We start from the raw sequence: 19,254 nt of genomic DNA on the forward strand, positions 1-19,254 counted from the left end.
ATGTTCAATACGTTAAAAATGAAAATTGCCCGACGAAATAGAAAGAGGGCCTTGATATTCATAAGAATGCGAACAATGTATTGTAATTCACTCATAATTCTGGCAGTTGAATGCAATTTTAAATTTAAAAAAAGTTGCTTTGTAATTACATTTCAGGTAAGCATAATCCAAAATATTAATTAAATTAATTAAAAAAACAAAATTGAGTTACATGTGAGAACAGAACAGAGGCTGACTTTGCTTATGTGAGAACGACCATACCCAAATCCAAAACACTAGATTTTCCCATTATTTGCTTTGTTGTTAACTGCGAGTTGGAAGTTACACGCAAAATTGCTCGCCTATCACGATCGGATAACGATAACGGCCGACCAGTACTTTTCTTTTTGTCATAATCTTCAACATTTTTTAAGAAATTCTGTATTACTTTACGACTTCTTCTTATTACTTTCGATATTTTTGCTACTGACAACTGTTGCTGCTTTAGTTCAAGAATTTGCTTTTTTTCAGACTTGTTTAATATTTTTCGGCGTTCCATACTTACAAATTTATATAATATTGCACTGTTATCTTTACTCATCATCATTATTCATTATCATCATCATCATCATTAGATCATAAACTACTGAGCAATTTCTAAACATACTAACAGAGTGTGCTATTATTTCGTTCTTAGAATAAAACAATTTTTTTTTGTTACACACTAAACCTCATAATATTTTTAATTATTTTCAACGAACCGCATATTCTGAGCTCATAATGTTTTAATATTATACGCTACAGACGAAAAACTTTACACGCGTCATTGAGAAATTAAAGTGTTACGTCGCGTAACACTCTACCTAGCCCAGGCCACACACCGCGGACAAGATGGCAACCAGATGTCTTCGGATACTCACCGCGTACCCTCAATAGTCTCAAGTACCTTCCATAAATCTCAGGAATTTCCTAGTCGAGGTCTTTCAAACTGAACAAACGTCTGTTTCCGAAGCATTTCTAAAGACCTTTGTCTACTACGGCTTGACAAGGGAAAGTTAGTTTTTCTCACGTATGATGCAACTTTCCTCCCACTAACCACTTTCTCTCGAGGGCGGTTAAGACCCTTCGTTGAACCAGTTAACAACGAAGACTATTTCCCTCACTCTCTTAGCCAAAATCGTCACCAACAAATTCGATGGTCCCGTGCGCTAGACACACCCATCCTTAGCTTTCCTCCGCCACAGCATCGTCTCCGAACATCACTGATTTTACATCCTTCGAACGGTCAACATCGTTCGACCGGGTTTGCACCCGAAGATCAGTCAGTCTCAATCAAGCATCTCGTCAAGCAGTCAACAATTCGAATACAGTGAGTCGACAAATCCATCAGTATACGCGATAATCCGTCTAGAGACTCAGGTCGCACTCATTCGTAGTCATCTCATAGCAAATATTCATTTTGTGTTACACCGAAGTTGTTGGTTTGTGAAAATATATAATAACCTGTTAGCAGCAGCGTTATCTTTCATTTAACCACCCTTATTATCTCAAAAGAAATAAGGGATCGAACGATTCGCGGCGTCGATTAGCAAATCGTAACGGGAATTTACGACTCCCGTTGGCGCGCTTCTTCGAGATCGTGTCTCCCCGCGAACGTGCGAAAACATAAAGGATAGCACACCTGGGCTATCTCTTTGACAAGGAGTGTATGTTATAATATGTAAAATGATTATAATTAAAATGTAAAACATAAAAGAGATTATAATTAAAGTGGCATGGTGAAAATAAATATATTGCAAGTATGTATAGATACACATAAATATTGGGTCATCTGCTGATTTCATAAAGGGACAATTGAAAGGTTAGTAAAAATCAATTATGAATCCTCATAACTAATTTTTTGGGTACCGAATAGTGAAATAGCAACGGAGAGCCCGAATGATGGGTTAAATTGATCCACAGACAGATAGTTTTGCAATAACATTGTTTTGTTTTCGTCGTTTTATTTTCTGTAAGATGCGAGTCGGCTGATACGGTGAGCGATCTATAGATCAAATTATGGTGACCTGGCTGCGAGGGTTAATTTACTGACTCATCCGTAAAATCTCAACTCATCTGCAATATGTCAGTTCGCTGTGGAGTGCCGAAGCGTGCAGACGTGTCTCTAGTGCCCAGCGTAGTTCGAAAACAACACGTGTCGCCCAACCGTCGAAAGAGAACACAGCTAAGTGTCCCTTACCCTTTAGGGAGAAGAAAATCCCACGCAAACCCCAACCCGAATACTAGCCTCACAGCCTCACGACTAGTTGTTCATTCCGAATTAACTAGCTCGATGATGGCCCAGCAACCGCGACCAGGCTCTCCGGAGCAGACTCGCAGCTACCCCGTGCTACCGCCCCCCCCCCCCCCGTGGCAGAAGTGTTGCAGAACTCTCCGCACTAACGACGCTAACACTACAAAGAAAAGGAAAATAGAAACAGCAACGCAAATAAACACACACAACAGGTTCGCCGTATTGGAATCCTCAAACGACGCCATGGAAATCGTAGAACCGCCACCAAACCAACACTCACAGAGAATCCCCCCTCCCCCACCAATATTTGTGGACGACGTCATTGACATACAGACAATGATCAAGTCCCTAGAGAGAGATATCAGCAAGGAGGAATATAACCTTAAGATAAGCAGCAACAAAGTAAAAATACTACCGACGAACCCAGAAGCTTACAGAAAACTCACCAAGACACTCAGGACCCTGAACGCCAACTTCCACACCTACCAACTCAAACAGGAAAGGCCTTTCCGGGTGGTCCTACGAAACATACACCACTCAGCAGACATAGACGAACTAAAATACGAACTCTCAAAACTCGGCCACGAAGTCATCAACGTAAGTAATATAAGGCATAGAGTCTCGAAAGACCCGTTATCCTTATTCTTCCTAGACATTAAACAAAAACCGAACAATAAGGAAATCTACAACATCAGTCGCCTAATGAACGCGATAGTAAAGATCGAACCACCGCTCGTGAAAAAAGAAATAGTGCAGTGCAAAAGGTGCCAAAGGTACGGTCATACGCAGAAATACTGCAACCATATTTTCCGCTGCGTTAAATGCACAGGCACTCACTCCACTGACCAGTGCGCCAAATCACCAGAAACCCCAGCGAAATGCATCCACTGCTAAGGGGACCACCCTGCCAACTACAAAGGCTGCCCAGCATATAAAACACTATACACGAACAGGTACCCTAAGCTCAGAGCAAAAGAGGTATCCAACCAAACACCCAGCCCGCCGAAATTCACGACTACCCCAACCCCCTCAACCAACCAAACACCCAGTCCTACCAAATTCATTACCACCTCAACCTCCTATGCCCAAGCAGTACAAGGCATCCAAAATAACCAGAATAGCCAAAGGAATCTTCCCCAAAATAGTGTCCCCAACCCACCTAACACAGACAACTTCTCTAGGCTTGAAAAGCTAATAGAGAAACAATCGGAGCAAATAAATCACTTGCTATCGCTACTAACACTCATCGTGGAAAAATTAGCACGCCCCGACTCAAAATAAAACCAAGGCGCACAGCACTCTGGAACGCCAACGGTCTAGCGCAACACAAACTTGAACTAGAACTCTTCTTAAAACACCAGCAAATCGACGTAATGCTCGTATCGGAAACCCACTTCACCGACAAGAGCTACCTGAAAATAAATGGTTACAAATTCTACCATACCCAACACCCCAGCGGAAAGGCCCACGGTGGCACCGGAATAATAATCAAAGCAAGTATTAAGCACTACGAACTCCCATCATTCCAGAAAGACTACCTCCAAGCAACAAACGTAGCAATAGAAGACTGTCATGGCTCAATCACCACCTCAGCAGTATACTGCCCTCCCAGACACTCCATCGCCAAAGAAGACTTTGATAACTTCCTGGACACCTTGGGCAATAGATTCATAGTTGGAGGAGACTATAACGCCAAGCACATCCAATGGGGCAGCAGACTGGTTACAGCAAGAGGCAAAAACCTCTTAAACAGCATAATAAACAACAACCTCAACTACCTCACCACATACGAACCCACATACCGGCCCACTGACACCAACAAAATACCCGACCTTCTCGACTTCTTCATAACTAGAAATATCCCATCAAGACACGTCCAGATCAACTCCTCGGCTGATCTCTCCTCTGATCATTCTCCCGTGATAGCAACAGTCAGTTCAACAATCATCGAGAATACACCTAATGGCTCCATTCACAACCAATACACCAACTGGCAGCTCTTCAGAGAAGTCTTTACACACTCAACCTCAGCCTTCACCCCACTAAAAACAAAGGAAGATATCGAAGCAGCCACGGAATACTTAAACACGAGCATAATAAACGCAATCCGCCTCTCCACACCGACAAAGCCATCTAACAGCAAACAAGAATATCCCCAATACATACTAAAAAAAAATAGCAGAAAAACGTAGACTAAGAAGAGTATGGCAGACCCATAGAACACCGGAGGACAAACGCAAACTTAACAACGCAACTAGAAAGCTATCCAGAACCTTAAGAAACTGTAAAAACGACTGTTTCCATAAATACCTCGCCAGCTTATCCCCCACAGCCGACGCCAACTACTCACTATGGAAGGCCTCCAGGAAACTCACACGCCCCCCACAAATAATCCCACCTATCCGCCGTCCGCAAGGTGGATGGGCGCGAAGCCCTATAGAAAAAGCCGACCTGTTTGCAAAACACTTGTCAAAAGTATTCAAACCCCATTCCCCCCAAGCCGCCGCGGACGTTACTGAATACCTGCACACCCCCTTCCAAATGTCCCCTCCTATCGAACCCTTCTCCTCTGCAGAGACTATAGAAACAATCAGTCGCCTAAAACCCAAGAAAGCAGCAGGACACGACCTAATAGGCAATAGAGCAATCAAGGAACTTCCCACAAAAGGGATAGCACTCATCACATCGATTTTTAATGCTATCCTTCGCCTGGAACACTATCCTAAGGCTTGGAAAATCTCATTGATTACCCTCATCCCTAAACCCGGTAAACCGATATACGAAACCTGCTCCTATCGCCCAATCAGTCTTTTACCTACCCTGTCCAAACTATTCGAGAAGATGCTCACGAATCGACTCCTTCCAATCCTAGAGAACTTGAAAACACTCCCAGATCACCAATTCGGCTTCTGAAAACATCATTCTACAGTAGAGCAAATCCACCGCTTAACTCATACGATCAGCCAAACACTCGAAAAGAAAAAATATTGCTCAGCGGTTTTCCTAGACATCCAACAGGCATTCGATAAAGTATGGCATGAAGGGCTACTATACAAACTTAAAAAGATCCTACCCCACCCTTACTACTCCATCCTAAAATCTTACCTAACCAATAGACAATTCATGGTTAAATGCCTAGACGCCACTTCTGCAACATTCCCAATAGAAGCCGGCATACCCCAAGGTAGTGTCCTCGGACCCCTACTGTACTCCATCTACACTGCCGACCTACCTATATCAAACGATATAACAATAGCGACATTTGCAGACGACACAGCGCTATTAGCTACCCACGCAGACCCCGTAATAGCCTCATCTACTCTCCAGCGAAGTCTCGACTCCATGGAAAAGTGGTTTCACAAATGGGTCTTCAAAGTCAACGAAAAGAAATCCTCACATGTAACCTTCACGCTCCGAAAACAAACCTGCCCCCAGGTCACTATCAACAATGCAACAGTTCCTAGCAGGGACACAGTCCGATTCCTGGGCATGACCCTGGACAGGAGACTAACGTGGAAGACACACATCTCAGATAAAAGGAAGCAACTAAAGGACAAACTAAAAAAACTCTATTGGCTCACGGGCCGACGCTCCAAACTAAATATACAGAATAAAATTACCCTCTACAAGACCGTAATAAAACCTGTCTGGAATCCAACTATGGGGAACAGCAAGTAACTCCAACATTGAAATACTCCAACGCTTTCAATCGAAAACGCTAAGATCCCTAATTGACGCACCTTGGTATGTAACCAATGAAACAATACACCGCGACCTCAAGATACCCACCGTCAAAGAAGAAATAGCAAAATATGGCGACAGATATAGCAAAAGAATCAACAAACACCGAAACCCCCTAATCACTGGACTACTCGATACGACGGACCAGATTCGCAGGCTGAAGAGGCACTATCCGCTAGACCTAAACGTTAGATTCATTTAATTATCCAAATTAAGCATATGCACTTACTTATAATACTTATAAATTATACCTATCTATAATAAGTATTAACTTATTGTAAATAAACAGCCATGTCACTGCGCCACGCCAGAAAAATTACTAAAAATTCTCAACGCGAGAATTGATTGTAATTTCAACAAATAAATAAAAAAAAAAATCTGCAATATGTAGCAAAATACGTACGCTAATTCAATAACTATAAGTTAGCAGATACCTCAGTAAGAATATTTAAAATATTGTAAACAACGTATCGTATGCTTGCTGGTCAATCTTTATTTTAAACATTATTTTAAATTCTATACGAATATAGGTTCGAAAAATTGATCAGTATATTCTTATATAAACATCAATGTGCACTATGGTGGTATCTTCGTTTGTTAATGTCATATTAAATAAATAATGACCATCGGGAAGTGATGGCGGTAAACCATCCATGTTGTCAATTACGTAGTCTTCTAGTTGGTAAACCCCCTAAAATGTAATAAATTATAAAGTTAATTACCTAACGTTCTCAGAAAAATGTATGTAATACAAGATGATTTCTTTCTTTGCTCATTACATATATACATATATTGTAAAATAGTTTATCAAAATAAAAAACAAAATTTGTATTTTATTAGGCATATAATAAAATATGGATGAAAAAATAATTAATTCCTCTTTGATAAAAATAAATTAAGGTTCTCGTCTGTATTACATTTTTGAGTATCAAATTGTTTACACACCGGGTCCGGAGGGCAATTATCGTTATCCATGTCGATTGCTCTTAGCATAGGTACCATTATAGATTTTGAATCCGCTACAATCTCACAAATACTTTTATCTACATGAAGCCCAAGATCAACCGTATATTCACCCATTCGAACCGTAAATACGTCGGCTGTTACCTATAAAACAAATGTTGATGATACGAATATTAATTTAATGATACGAGTAATTCTGTAATCTATCATGTATAGGTTATATATATAATATCTATTATATATATTATATATTATATATATTTTACATAATTTCATATCGTTTCTATTACAAGGAGATATAATTAATATGTCTTGTATATATCATAATATGTATTATAATAATACATGCGTTACATGATAATATAATGAATTTTTTAACCTTTATTTTAATCACTCCGTTTTCGTGGTAGGATTATTGTTTTAATATAAACTATAATACATATTATTAATAGAGAAGATAATATAAAAGCCATTTCTATTTTAATAAAGCTTTTCTAAAACCACATAATTAATTTACCTAATTACTATATACATACATATATCTTTTTTTTAATCTAATCGTCGTTTATTTCTCTTTCATGTATAATTGGAAGAACTCAAATAAAAAAAAGAGATTTAACTAGAGAATTCACTGGTCTCGCTATAATGATCGTTTGAATACTTGTAAGAAGAAAATATGCAAATAACATTTTTTTTTCAATGGATATACGTTCATCATTTTCCTCTAAGAAAGCGGAATTTTCTCTATTCAAAGAGATCGATAAGAAGACGCATCTCAATGAGATGCAAAGTTAACTTACGGTTAGTAATCATGATTACATTACAAAAACTTCCCTTGTAAGTAGGTATTCCAGGTAGGTATTACGTATCATAGTTATTTCCTACTCACAGCGCTAAGTAATTAAAACACTTGATGATATTACTGTTACATTGAGGTAAATGTACATTTAAACTATAAACTCGAATATGTGTTAACAACTACAAATTTTTACATGTTTTTATAAGTTAAACAACTAAAAATGATTAATATTCAAAGCAATTGTAGAAAAATTTCGAATATAGTAAGATACTTATATGCACGTACATATGTAGGTAGAAATAGCAGCCAATATACGAAATATAAAAAATTAGAGCGACAATCTTAGTTGACGTAAGACGGTTGTACTACAACTACATATATTAGGTTGTTCGAAAAGTTTCTTTCGTTTTATGAGGAAATAATAGATGCACAACGTTTTTTGTTTTATATTATTTTGTCGAATTACGTACGATCCATTTTGTTCTGTTGAGATAAACACCGCGACATTTCACAGACTTGGTATCACGATTGTGCATGAAGGTGCACTGTTGTAAAAAAACACGTTTGCGAAAGAAAGACACTTTTCGGACAACCTAATGTATTGAAATTTTTATTAAATTGTTTAAACTAAATGATTAATCGTTATTTATGATACTGTAATCGAAAATACTTTAAATACATACCTTAGTGTCCTCAGGAAGTGTTTTAATGATCTCTACATACACGTTCAGACTAGCCCCATATGTGCTATCATAGTTTAGTTCAAGATCGCATGACTTTATATATTCTTCATTAATTTGACTACAGTCAATATCTTCCAATAGTATGTCGTAATCTGCCTTATATTAACAAATATAAATTACTTAAATTAAAATTAAAAATGTATTATTTTCTTGCAATATTCAAACTGTAATTGTTTCTACTAAAAAAAATGGTTATAATTACAATAGGTTTGTTTCATCCAAAAAGCAAACGTACCTCGAACTTTTGAACAACGTGGAACGTTTTTATAGTATTTCATAAAATATTACTCCAAAGAGAAAATAAACTTACTACACGACTTAATACATCATTTGTAGGAAAAAGTTAATTATTCAATTATTTTATCCTTACCTGCACCATGCACCATCCTAACGCGCAGACTGTGAACAACCAGAAGAGCATCCTGACAGCTAGTATCCTAGACAGCAAGTAGCATTAAATGGACTATTTCAATCTGTTAGCTAATAATATTGTCATTCGGTTATCCCAGGAAAAGAATCCCGTTTGGTAATGTAACATCTGGTGGATCTGTGATTTTATCACAACTTATTGTCTTTTATAGTCGTGAAACTACTACAATGAACAACTACATAAAAACATTTGTCACGAACATTGTACATTTTTAATTACGAGGGTCATAGTAAAGATTGCTATACTATCATTATGTTATTATTTATTACGTATGTAAGTATACTATTATTATGTTATTATTTATCATTACATATGTTCATTGACAAATAGCAACGTATTCGCCGCAAACATATTTTAACAGCTTTTTGCAACATCGATATTAGACGCATTATCTAACCTTTCCTCAAAGCGACACTAAATCGTCAACTATCATAAACATACATACAATAGATATTTTTTCAACTTACGTGTTTAGAAGAATTTTAATACTGTTGCGAGATTAGAACTCATCGGATTATGTATTAAACGTTCCAGAAGGTTCACTCTTTATACAGTGAAGACATTGTTTCCTCCCACTCTGGCTGCTAAATATGTACTCGCAACAATATTGTTTATATTATTGCATAATATACGATGAAATAAATATATAAATAGCAAAATGTTTAATCGTAGATTCAATTTGTTGTATTATAAACTTTTTATCTCGATTTCTTTTTTGTCTAAAAATACATGTCTTATACCTTGAAGCACTATAAGTGTAGAACATTTCTCAATTTTTCCCAATTTTTATTTCGAGTAATAATTATAAACTAAATTAAATTAAACGTGAAATGAGGAATTTTTCTATTTACCTATATGTTCGTTACCGTATATGGTTAAAGGCTGTTTTAAGAGCAAACCGTTCAATTTGAATGAGCGAATAAGATAAATGATCGGTCGAAACTTATAACGTTTGAACAAGAGTTCAAAGAGTGACCAACTTTTCATTTTACATTTTTTGTTTCATTCTTCTCTCACCTAAAACTACATGCATCCGTGAGAAATTGAAATTTCCCGCAGAAATGTGCCTGTGTATCAACAAAAATGATATTCTCGGGCTGCAGCCAGCTTCTATCAAATAAGACAATTTATTGGCCGTTAACACTGACATGCTCCCTATTAATCGACAAAAAAAGGGACATAACGTGACCTGTATCCGCTATTTTTCGATTCATGACCTTGAACGAGTGAGTTATCATTGTTGCCTGAAGCAATACATCGCTCACTAGCCAAAAGATAAATTACAATATCTTTGATGCATTCGTTTCACGATGAAATTCTTGCTCTCGAGGATATCTATCCGAGACCAAATAACCCTACGAATAATCTGGACATTGGTGTTTTGCAAAAAGTGTAAATATGTAAATGTAAAAAATATGATTTTAACGTTAATCTTCCTCCAACATTTCCACCTATACATACCCATCGGTTAATAATGTAGAATCTCAATTATCATAACGTCGATAAAATTTCACGTTTCAAGTGACAACATACATAATACAATCATTAATATTTGTTTCTTATGAAAAGTTAAAAGTAATACCGTATACTATTTATATTTGATCCCAGAAATACAATAAATTTTGACAATGAATAAATAATTATTTTCTAAATTGCTTATTCTGATTTTCAGTCTCTCATTCTTAGTCAGTATTAATAAATTCCAACAATAAACTGCTCCACAGACCTAAAGGAATTTTCAAAATTACTAATTTAATAATTAGTCAATTACTGCGAAAATATGCATGTGCATTTAATGTACATTGTGTATAAACATCTGTAATTCAACGATAGTGCATCGAGTCTGAAATTTCCTAAACAAATCGCGTTCGTAAAAAATTTAATTTATCCCCCGAAAGATAAATCAACAAAGCAAAACAGGAAATTTCGCAAACGCTAACTTACGACCTATCATCACTTCGATAATGCACGGACGCTTTACGAACTTATTCTAATTCCGACTGGATGGACACGCGGTTAAATGGATTTCATCAATTCATTTACCACTTGATTTAGTTGCGCATTTCGATTATATGCGTACTGTACATGCACACTGCACACTGTACACGCGAGCCACAGCAACGACGGTTCCTGATAAAGTCGTGGGAACGGATGCGGCCTACGATGCAATCGAATTAATCTCGATCGAACAACACCGTGTTACAAAACGAAACAGGTTATCGCGTGTTGTTTTCGAGAACGTAGCTCGTTATTGGCTTCCGCCGCGTTTTTCCTTCTTCTTCCTACCTGTTCCTCCATGCTGCGCTTCGTTAATTAGAATGTAACCTGTGCGATGCGACGCGATTAAATTACTCGGCTAAAGTAATTTATACGATCGCGAACGAGCTTGGTCGTTGTAAACACCATCGGTGTAGCATATATCGGTTACTCGTAGATTTAGAAAAATTGCGCGTCTGTGATATCTTTTGTAAGGGAAACGTCCAAGAGATAAAGAACGGCGAGGATTTATATAGATAAATAATGAATGGCGAGAATAGTCTCGTCATTGCCGAGATCTTTGAGGTAATAGATTTTAGGATAATGAAAATTTATTGCGTAGGTACAAGATTTATCTTCTGACTCATTCTTAGTAAATTGGAGATTCTCTGTTCTACATTATAATTATTTATTAGTTAGAAAGAAATTTTAGCAAGTTATTTTTTTGTAATAGATTATTAGCGTCTTAGTTGAAACTATAGGTTGAGTTTCATATTTCTGGGGAAAGAATGGTTTGTAGGGATTTTAGCAACTGTAACGTCTGATTTAAGTTTTTTAAACTGTTTTATAGAAGGTGGATTAATATTGAGGTGTGATCTACCACCAGAAAATTTCTTACGTTATAGAACGAAATCGCGCAATAGACCAATCGCGGGGAGACGCAATCGCGAAGAAACACGTCAACGGGAGTTGTAAATTCCCATTACGATTATAATAATCGACACCACGAGTTGATCGATCCCCTGATTTTAGTTGAGATAGGGAGAGGATATAACTCTGCGATTAACAGGGTTATAAAAACTATATATTTTTAACACTTAAATTACACCGTTGCTTGTGATATACGTTGTAGACAATGATTTGGTGTATAGAGATGCGATACACTGGCACAATATTCGTTAGTAATCGAGCAAGGCTCTTAGAGTTTTTGTTCTAGTTGACGTAGCAATAAGGGAAAAGACTAACCCGGTACTGACATGTTGACTACTCTAACGTTGAAGAATAAGTAAGTTACGGTGCCGATGCTGTGTCAGAGGAAAGTTGACACTGATGTACGTGGTAGTGATGAAAATCGATTAATTTTTCTTTTCGAAAATTCAAAGATTCATTCGTTACGGGTTTTCTACGTACTCGCGTAAATACAGGCCAGTTAGAAATACAATTAATTGATCCTAACATCACCGTACAAAGAAGTCCTTATAGATTTCGCGAGGAAGAGCGCAGAATAGTACGTGAGAGAATAAGCGAATCAATTAGAGCCAAATATCATAAGGCCTAGTAATTCATCGTTCGCGAGCCCTATGTTACACGTGAAGACGAACGATGGTTCAGATAGATGATTTGCAGATTTTCGAGAAGTAAATAAAAATACGGTCGCGGATCGATATCCTTTACCCCTTATTGCGGAACAAATCGCGAGATTGCAAAAGCGAGATACTTTATTAGTCTGGACATGGCTAGCGGGGTTCACCAAATCCCTATTCATCCTAATTCTAGAAAGTATACAGCATTGGTTACCCCCGATGGACAATTTGGACAATAAATTGTTATTTCCTTCAAATTCTTTTGTGCCTTTATTCGGTCCATTCGACGTCTTTTATTTGCATAACATAGTTCGCATGCGCGTCTAATGTTTCTTCCGGAATCATTTTTCCGAACGGCGATATTATGCTGACTCCGTCGAAAACAAGGATTTTTGCATTTTCAAACAACCCTAATAATTTTGTAACTAATATTTTTCTAAATATTCTAATATTTATGTTCTTGCTGCAATTTCGTAAACCATCAAAGCGTTTACAACAGAAATTCCCAGACGAAGTTGCATGCCAAGTCTTCTGTATCATTTGATCCCTCTTCTAATTGTGGTGGCATAAGAAACCATTTGGTCGGAATAATCTATACCACACTTTTCTTCATTATATTCAACAACAGCTAGTGGTTTTAATGTTGTGAACAAACGAAACGAGAGATCATTCTTGAGATTTCTTTGAAAACACGTCAACGTGCCGTTCGTACATTGTTGTCTATTTGGATGATGTTCTAATTATTGCCATCTCCATAGATCAAGCTCTAGAAAGATTGTACACCGTATTAAATACCCTCATAAATGCCGGATTTTCTTCTAATTTTTCTAAATGCTCTTTCCTAAAGACATCGGTACTCTACTTGGGATATGTAATCCATAACGGATAAGTTCGTCCCAATCCGGGTAAAATACCAGCCTTGAGTTCTTTACCTGAACCGACGACCGTCACACAGCATTGGCAATTCATAGGTTTAGTTTCTCCCGAAAATTCGTCTCTAAATTTTCACACGTCTCTATACACACTTACTTCCGGTAACAAAAAAAAAAAAAAAAAAAAAAATAACTTGGACAGATAAGCACGAAAAGCTGAGGCAAAAGGTAGTTTCCGTCCTGACAGATATTTTGGTGTTAACGATATTTGACCCTAATTATCTGATAGAATTACATACTGACGCTAGTTCGGATGGATAAGGGGGTTGCTTAAATGCATAAGGATGAAGGTAAAAAGTAGAATAGTAGAATACTACAGTAAAAGATCTAGCCCTGCGGAATCTACATATCATTCATATGAGCTAGAGACGTTAGCAGTTATAAATGCTGTTAAACATTTTCCCCACAATTTACACGAACGAGAATTTCTTGTTGTCACTGATTGTAATTCCTTAAAGGTATCTAGTAATAAGGTGAATTTAAATGACAGGGTTACAGGTGTTGGGCTTACATACAAACTTTTAATTTTGACATTGTGTATCGAGAAGGTAAACGAATGGCTCACGTAGATTTCTTTGCGCGGAATCCTATAGATGTTGATCATAGTATAATTAACAAAGTCAAAGAAAAGAAGTTAATGTGGCCGAAATCTCAGAAGATTGGCTGTTAGCTAAATAATGTCGGGATCCTCATATTTCAGAAATCGTCACTAAATTGCAAAATGATGAGCTCGCGGAAGATGTCGCAAATGTGTATGAATTATGATCTGGTACCCTTTATCGTAAAATACAAAGAAAAGGCAGAACTCTCTGCTTGCCCATTGTCCCAAGAGGCGTTAGGTGATCTGTTATTAACCATGTTCACCAGTCAACTATGCACTTAGGTTAGGATAAAACGCTTGAGAAGCTGTACGAGTATTACTGGTTCGAAGGAATGGCGAAATATGTTCGTAAATTCGTAGAGAACTGTCATGTTTGTCAAGTTTCGAAGGCAAGTTCAGGTAAATTACAAACTGAATTACATCCTATACTTAAGACCAGCATACCTTGGCATACAGTTCACATGGACATAACGGGCAAACTAAGCGGTAAAAGTGATTCGAAAGAATATGTCATTGTTTTGGTCGACGTCTTCACATATCGTATATCTGCATCATACTCGTAAAATAGATTCCCTTAGTACCGTTAAAACACTTAAGTCTGCTATATTTTTATTTGGCGGTCCTTGCCGGATAATAGCGAATCAAGAGAGATGTTTTTACGGGCAAAGAATTCCAAGATTTCTGTCAAGGTAAACACTAAACTTCACTTAATCTCAACTGGTGCGAATAGGGCCAACGGACAGGTAGAGCATATTATGGGTACGTTGAAACTTATGTTCACAAAAAGTAGATATCTCCGATGTAAGACAGCAGGCAATGGAGAACATAGAAATTAGTGCTAGGTACGATAAAGGTGGATTTGACAAAACTAAAGCTAAAGTAGTTAGGTTTAATCTTGGTGATTTCGTATTACGCAAAAACGAGGAAATAAAATCAATCTAATTTAGATCCAAAATTTAAGGGCCCGTTTGTAATAGCTAAAATACTGGAAGGAGATAGGTACGTTTCGAAAACAATAGACAGTGAACGACCCTATAAATACAGTCACGACAGATTGAGAAAAATGCCAGATAGTTGTATTCCCGCTGAGTTGGGTGTCTGTAGCGATGGCGAGAACAGTGACCATGGCGATATGAGTACCCCGATCTCGGAGGATCATAAGCATAATGACCATAACATCTAGCCGAGTATGTTATGAAGCTTGGTAAGGTCGCGTGTGATTGGTTCACATGCACCATGAGTGATAATGCTATGAAGCTTGTTAAGATCATGTGATGGGATCACATGCACCATGAGCGATAATGCTATGAACATTGATGAGGTAGTATGATGGGTTCACATGCACCCGAGGCGACAATGTAATCAAACGCACGACCTGTGTGGTCGTGCGATCCAGAAAAACGAGATTCATTTGGGTGCGAAATCGATAATGGCCCATCAGGCCATTGCGATCAAACTGATAACCCGCAGGATGCAACTAGCATTTTGAATACTAATCATGTTGCTACTAATTTGTATTCTTTTATTCCTTTTGTTACCAAATCTCCGAACAAAATTTGCTGTTGAACTGGACCCTTGGTTTATTTGGACATTTAACTAAATTGTAAACAACGTTAATTGTATCGAGTCTAATGTGGGAAAACCCAATATTTTAGTTACACCCGAGGACGTATGATCGCCAGGATGGCCGTGTCGGAGATGAAAGGACACCGCGGCTTTTCTTTGGAATTCTTCGGAAAAACTTCAATATTTTAGCCTCTATAACTTAGCTCGATTATAATTGTTCGAGATTTGTGATAATGAGCTTGGGCTCGAGGAGACAACAAATCGCTGAACGTAGCCGCGGTCACGGAATGAACGTTTTTACCTAACATAGGAATGGAGTAATTTTATAGCTCTCCTTAAAAGAAATAGTTGTAGCGGCACTCGACAGTAAACATTACAACGGTTTCTGTCCCGTAGCTCGCCATACGCAGACTCTATTCTCCGGGTAAGATGATGACCAAATGTCGATGCATCTCCACAGTACATGTGCAGCTAGTCTGAGGTGCCGCTATCAATCTTAGGATTTAGTTAACTAAAGTCCTTCAAACAGACAAACAGTCTTTGTCCCAACTACGGGAAGATAGGGGAAGTCTGCTTTTCTCACGAACGATGCTTCCCGCCAGCAACTTTCCCTCAAGGGCGGCTAGCATCCTTTTCTAACCACAAACATGGAAATTGACCAACTAGCAGTAACGCCAATTTCCCTCACTTTCCGGACCAAGGCTTTCCTCGACGAATCCGATGATCTCGTGTCCTTATACACACCCCATCATAGTTTTCCTCTGCAGCATCATCGCGACGGAAAGTCATTCTCTCGTGAAGTCGTATTAGCGAGTTACTTAGCGTCTTTGCGCTCGGTGAATATTTACGTTTTAACAAAGAGCTAGTTTAGTAATACTTGAATCGTAGACAAGTAAATCGAGTCCAACTTAGACTTTGGAAGAAAGTTTGAAAGAAAGTTTGTTATCCCGTTGACCGCGGATTCATTATCGAAATTAAGATCATTGTCATTAGTGTTTAATCACCGGGGTTACTTGTCAATTCTGGAATATTCACACTCGTACTAATAATTATATTTGCACTAGTCAATGTCTTCTCTATTGTATAACAACAATATGTAATCCAAATGAAAATTCGTTTCACACTCCTAACCCTAATAATAATGTGAACACGATATATATATGTCGGGTTAACATTAGAATTTAGGGCGCGTAACGATTCTTCGTTTGAATTTGCCATCGTTTTACAAAGCAGAGATTATATTTACGCGTATATATCAGGCCTGTAAGTATGAAACCGGAATTTGCCTAGCTGATAATGTAGTTACCACTAAACTGCGTCATTGATGCCAAAAGTCTTTGTTGACATCTCACAAACATTTTCGACTCAGAACAATACAAGTTTCATACAACAGCATAGTTTGTAATAGCGTTGAACATGTCAAATTTTGTGCCTGGAAACTACGATTTGCGGATAGCATTGGTTTTCTGTTACCATTTGAAGAAAACTGCTGCAGAATCGCATCGAATGCTTGTCGAAGCTTACGGTGAGCATGCTCTTGGTAAATCACAGTGCTTTGAGTGGTTTAAAAAATTCAGAAGTGGCAATTGTGACGTGAGGAACGAAGAACGTGGAAGACCACCGAAAAAGTTTCAAGACAGTGAATTGCAAGCATTGTTGGATGAGGATGACGCTCAAACGCAACAACAACTCGCTGATCAATTAAACGTGACACGAGAAGCCGTCTCCATACGTTTGAAAGCCATGGGAAAGATCCAGAAGGTGGGAAAATGGGTTCCACATGAACTGAATGAAAGACAGCAAGAAAACCGAAAAACCACTTGCGAAATGCTGCTCGCCAGATACAAAAGAAAGTCATTTCTCCACCGAATTGTGACTGGCGATGAAAAGTGGATATATTTTGAGAATAATTTTAAGCATAAAAATACGATTGCTGAGACGCTCGGTATACTGCTCGATGTGTCACTCTCCAAGGCGATACACGAATCATATCTGATGGAAATTTTTCTCGCTGTACGATTGCATTTGTTTGTTATATGCTCGTTGGAAGCATCGAGAAGGTTCCAATCGTCGTTGCTAGGCAGTTTCTGCCAAAAGTTTGATGTATACTCGTTGAAAGTTCCAAACGCCGTTGCTAGGCAGTTAATACAACGTATGCCCCATTATATCGACACCTTCAAAGTACAATCCCATGTGGCCAGGCCCGTTCTTGAGGCCGTGTACGCCACAACCACATATCTAGGGAGAACCATACAACCGCTCCACACCTTCGTCAGGCAAAACGTTTATCCCGTGACCGTGGCTACGTTCGGCGACCAGTTGTCACCTCGAACCCAATTTCGCTATCACAAATCTCGAACAATTACAATCAGATGGAATGACAACAATTGCTTGATTACAGCTATGATAAAATCTAAGCTAAAGCATTAAAGGACTTTTCCCAAAGTTGCAAAGGGAAGGCTCCGGTTTTCCTCTCATCTCCGACATATATATATAACACATATAACATATGCAAAAAATGACAATACAGATTATAAAATATTAAAATGTAACGGTATAGGTATTTGTAACAATTACATATTTAGCTATAAAATTACTCACAGTCAGTGATCTTCGTTAGATGTTTTCTTTTTAATCGACTCGTATCTTCTTGCTTATATAATTTTAATCGATGATTATAATAAAAATACATAATTATAATATTAGCAATTATGTATACCTATACATATATAACAGAAATCAGTGGTATTGTGCTTAGTGTATTGTCACGTAAATTTAAAGTGTATTATCACGTAAATGTCAGGTTGATGAAATAAAGTAGCTGAGTCGTAACACAACTACTGTCTTTATTTTCTAGCACAAGTTTATCATACACTGATCGGAGAGATGTTCACTCTTCGATGGTTTTTTCTATTTCTCTCAGGTGTTCTCGTCTCATTACGGAGGAAAGTTTGGTGTGGGTGTGCCCTTTTTAATTAACAACGCGGATTCGCTGTTCGCACCTTCCGTTAGGAAAAGTGAGGGTAACGATCCACGATGCCAATTGGTTATAAGTCATGTTAATAAATGAAGATAGGAGGAGAAAGCCTCCTACCAACGTGGCTAGTAGGTAATATTGTTTATGGGAAAAACCAGCTTTTTCGTTAGTCAAGTATTGGATTTTTCTCATTAGGAAACTACCTGCTTTCCCCGTAATTAGTAAGGACGTATAACAACCTAAGGGCTGTTTCAAGGACCACCCATAAACAGATAACACAGAAATAGTAAACTTAAAAAGTTTAAGTGACTGAGGATACGCGGTGAAACCTGCACACATCCGGCCTCTGATATAAATTGACGTTACTGATTCGACGTTTCAAGATCTGCGTAAAGAATGCAACTCGATTTCGATCACGTTATCAATTACATTGTCTGTTTTGTCGCGTTTCTGCATATAATATAGCAAGTATTGTTACACGACAACATAGCGAGGTTCGTGAACCCAGAAAGATTCTGAAACGACGTTTTTACGACGCGGCGCAGCGCTATCGAAATTCAGAATACATCTTTAGACAGGCATATCGTACATTTCGATAAACTTCGACATTTGGGTGTATTTAAGACGCAAATTATATTAGCATATCTACATTCTTCGGGACTTCGTCGAA

The 19,254-nt window shown here is 37.9% G+C and overlaps 1 protein-coding gene across 1 annotated transcript; it reads right to left on the reverse strand.

Moving 5' to 3' along the window:
- Positions 1 to 6,486: 6,486 nt before the first annotated feature.
- LOC126872225 (uncharacterized) lies at positions 6,487 to 9,063 on the reverse strand. Its single transcript, XM_050631922.1, has 4 exons — positions 8,889 to 9,063; positions 8,459 to 8,614; positions 6,959 to 7,120; positions 6,487 to 6,704 (listed from the first exon to the last, which is right to left on the reverse strand). Exons 1-4 carry the CDS (start codon positions 8,937 to 8,939, stop codon positions 6,558 to 6,560), a joined length of 516 nt encoding a protein of 171 aa, XP_050487879.1. The 5' UTR covers positions 8,940 to 9,063; the 3' UTR covers positions 6,487 to 6,557.
- Positions 9,064 to 19,254: the final 10,191 nt, after the last annotated feature.

Source organism: Bombus huntii, chromosome 12, assembly GCF_024542735.1.
Source record: "Bombus huntii isolate Logan2020A chromosome 12, iyBomHunt1.1, whole genome shotgun sequence".
Taxonomy (NCBI): Eukaryota; Metazoa; Arthropoda; class Insecta; order Hymenoptera; family Apidae; genus Bombus; species Bombus huntii.

Bases quoted from the DNA above. Each gene is read 5' to 3' on its own strand.
- LOC126872225 (XM_050631922.1), bottom strand. From the start codon at position 8,939: ATGCTCTTCTGGTTGTTCACAGTCTGCGCGTTAGGATGGTGCATGGTG. The intron at 7,121-8,458 runs GTATGTATTTAA...TTTGTTTTATAG, and splicing joins CACTTCCTGAGGACACTAAG to GTAACAGCCGACGTATTTAC. The intron at 6,705-6,958 runs GTGTGTAAACAA...ATTACATTTTAG, and splicing joins ATAATTGCCCTCCGGACCCG to GGGGTTTACCAACTAGAAGA.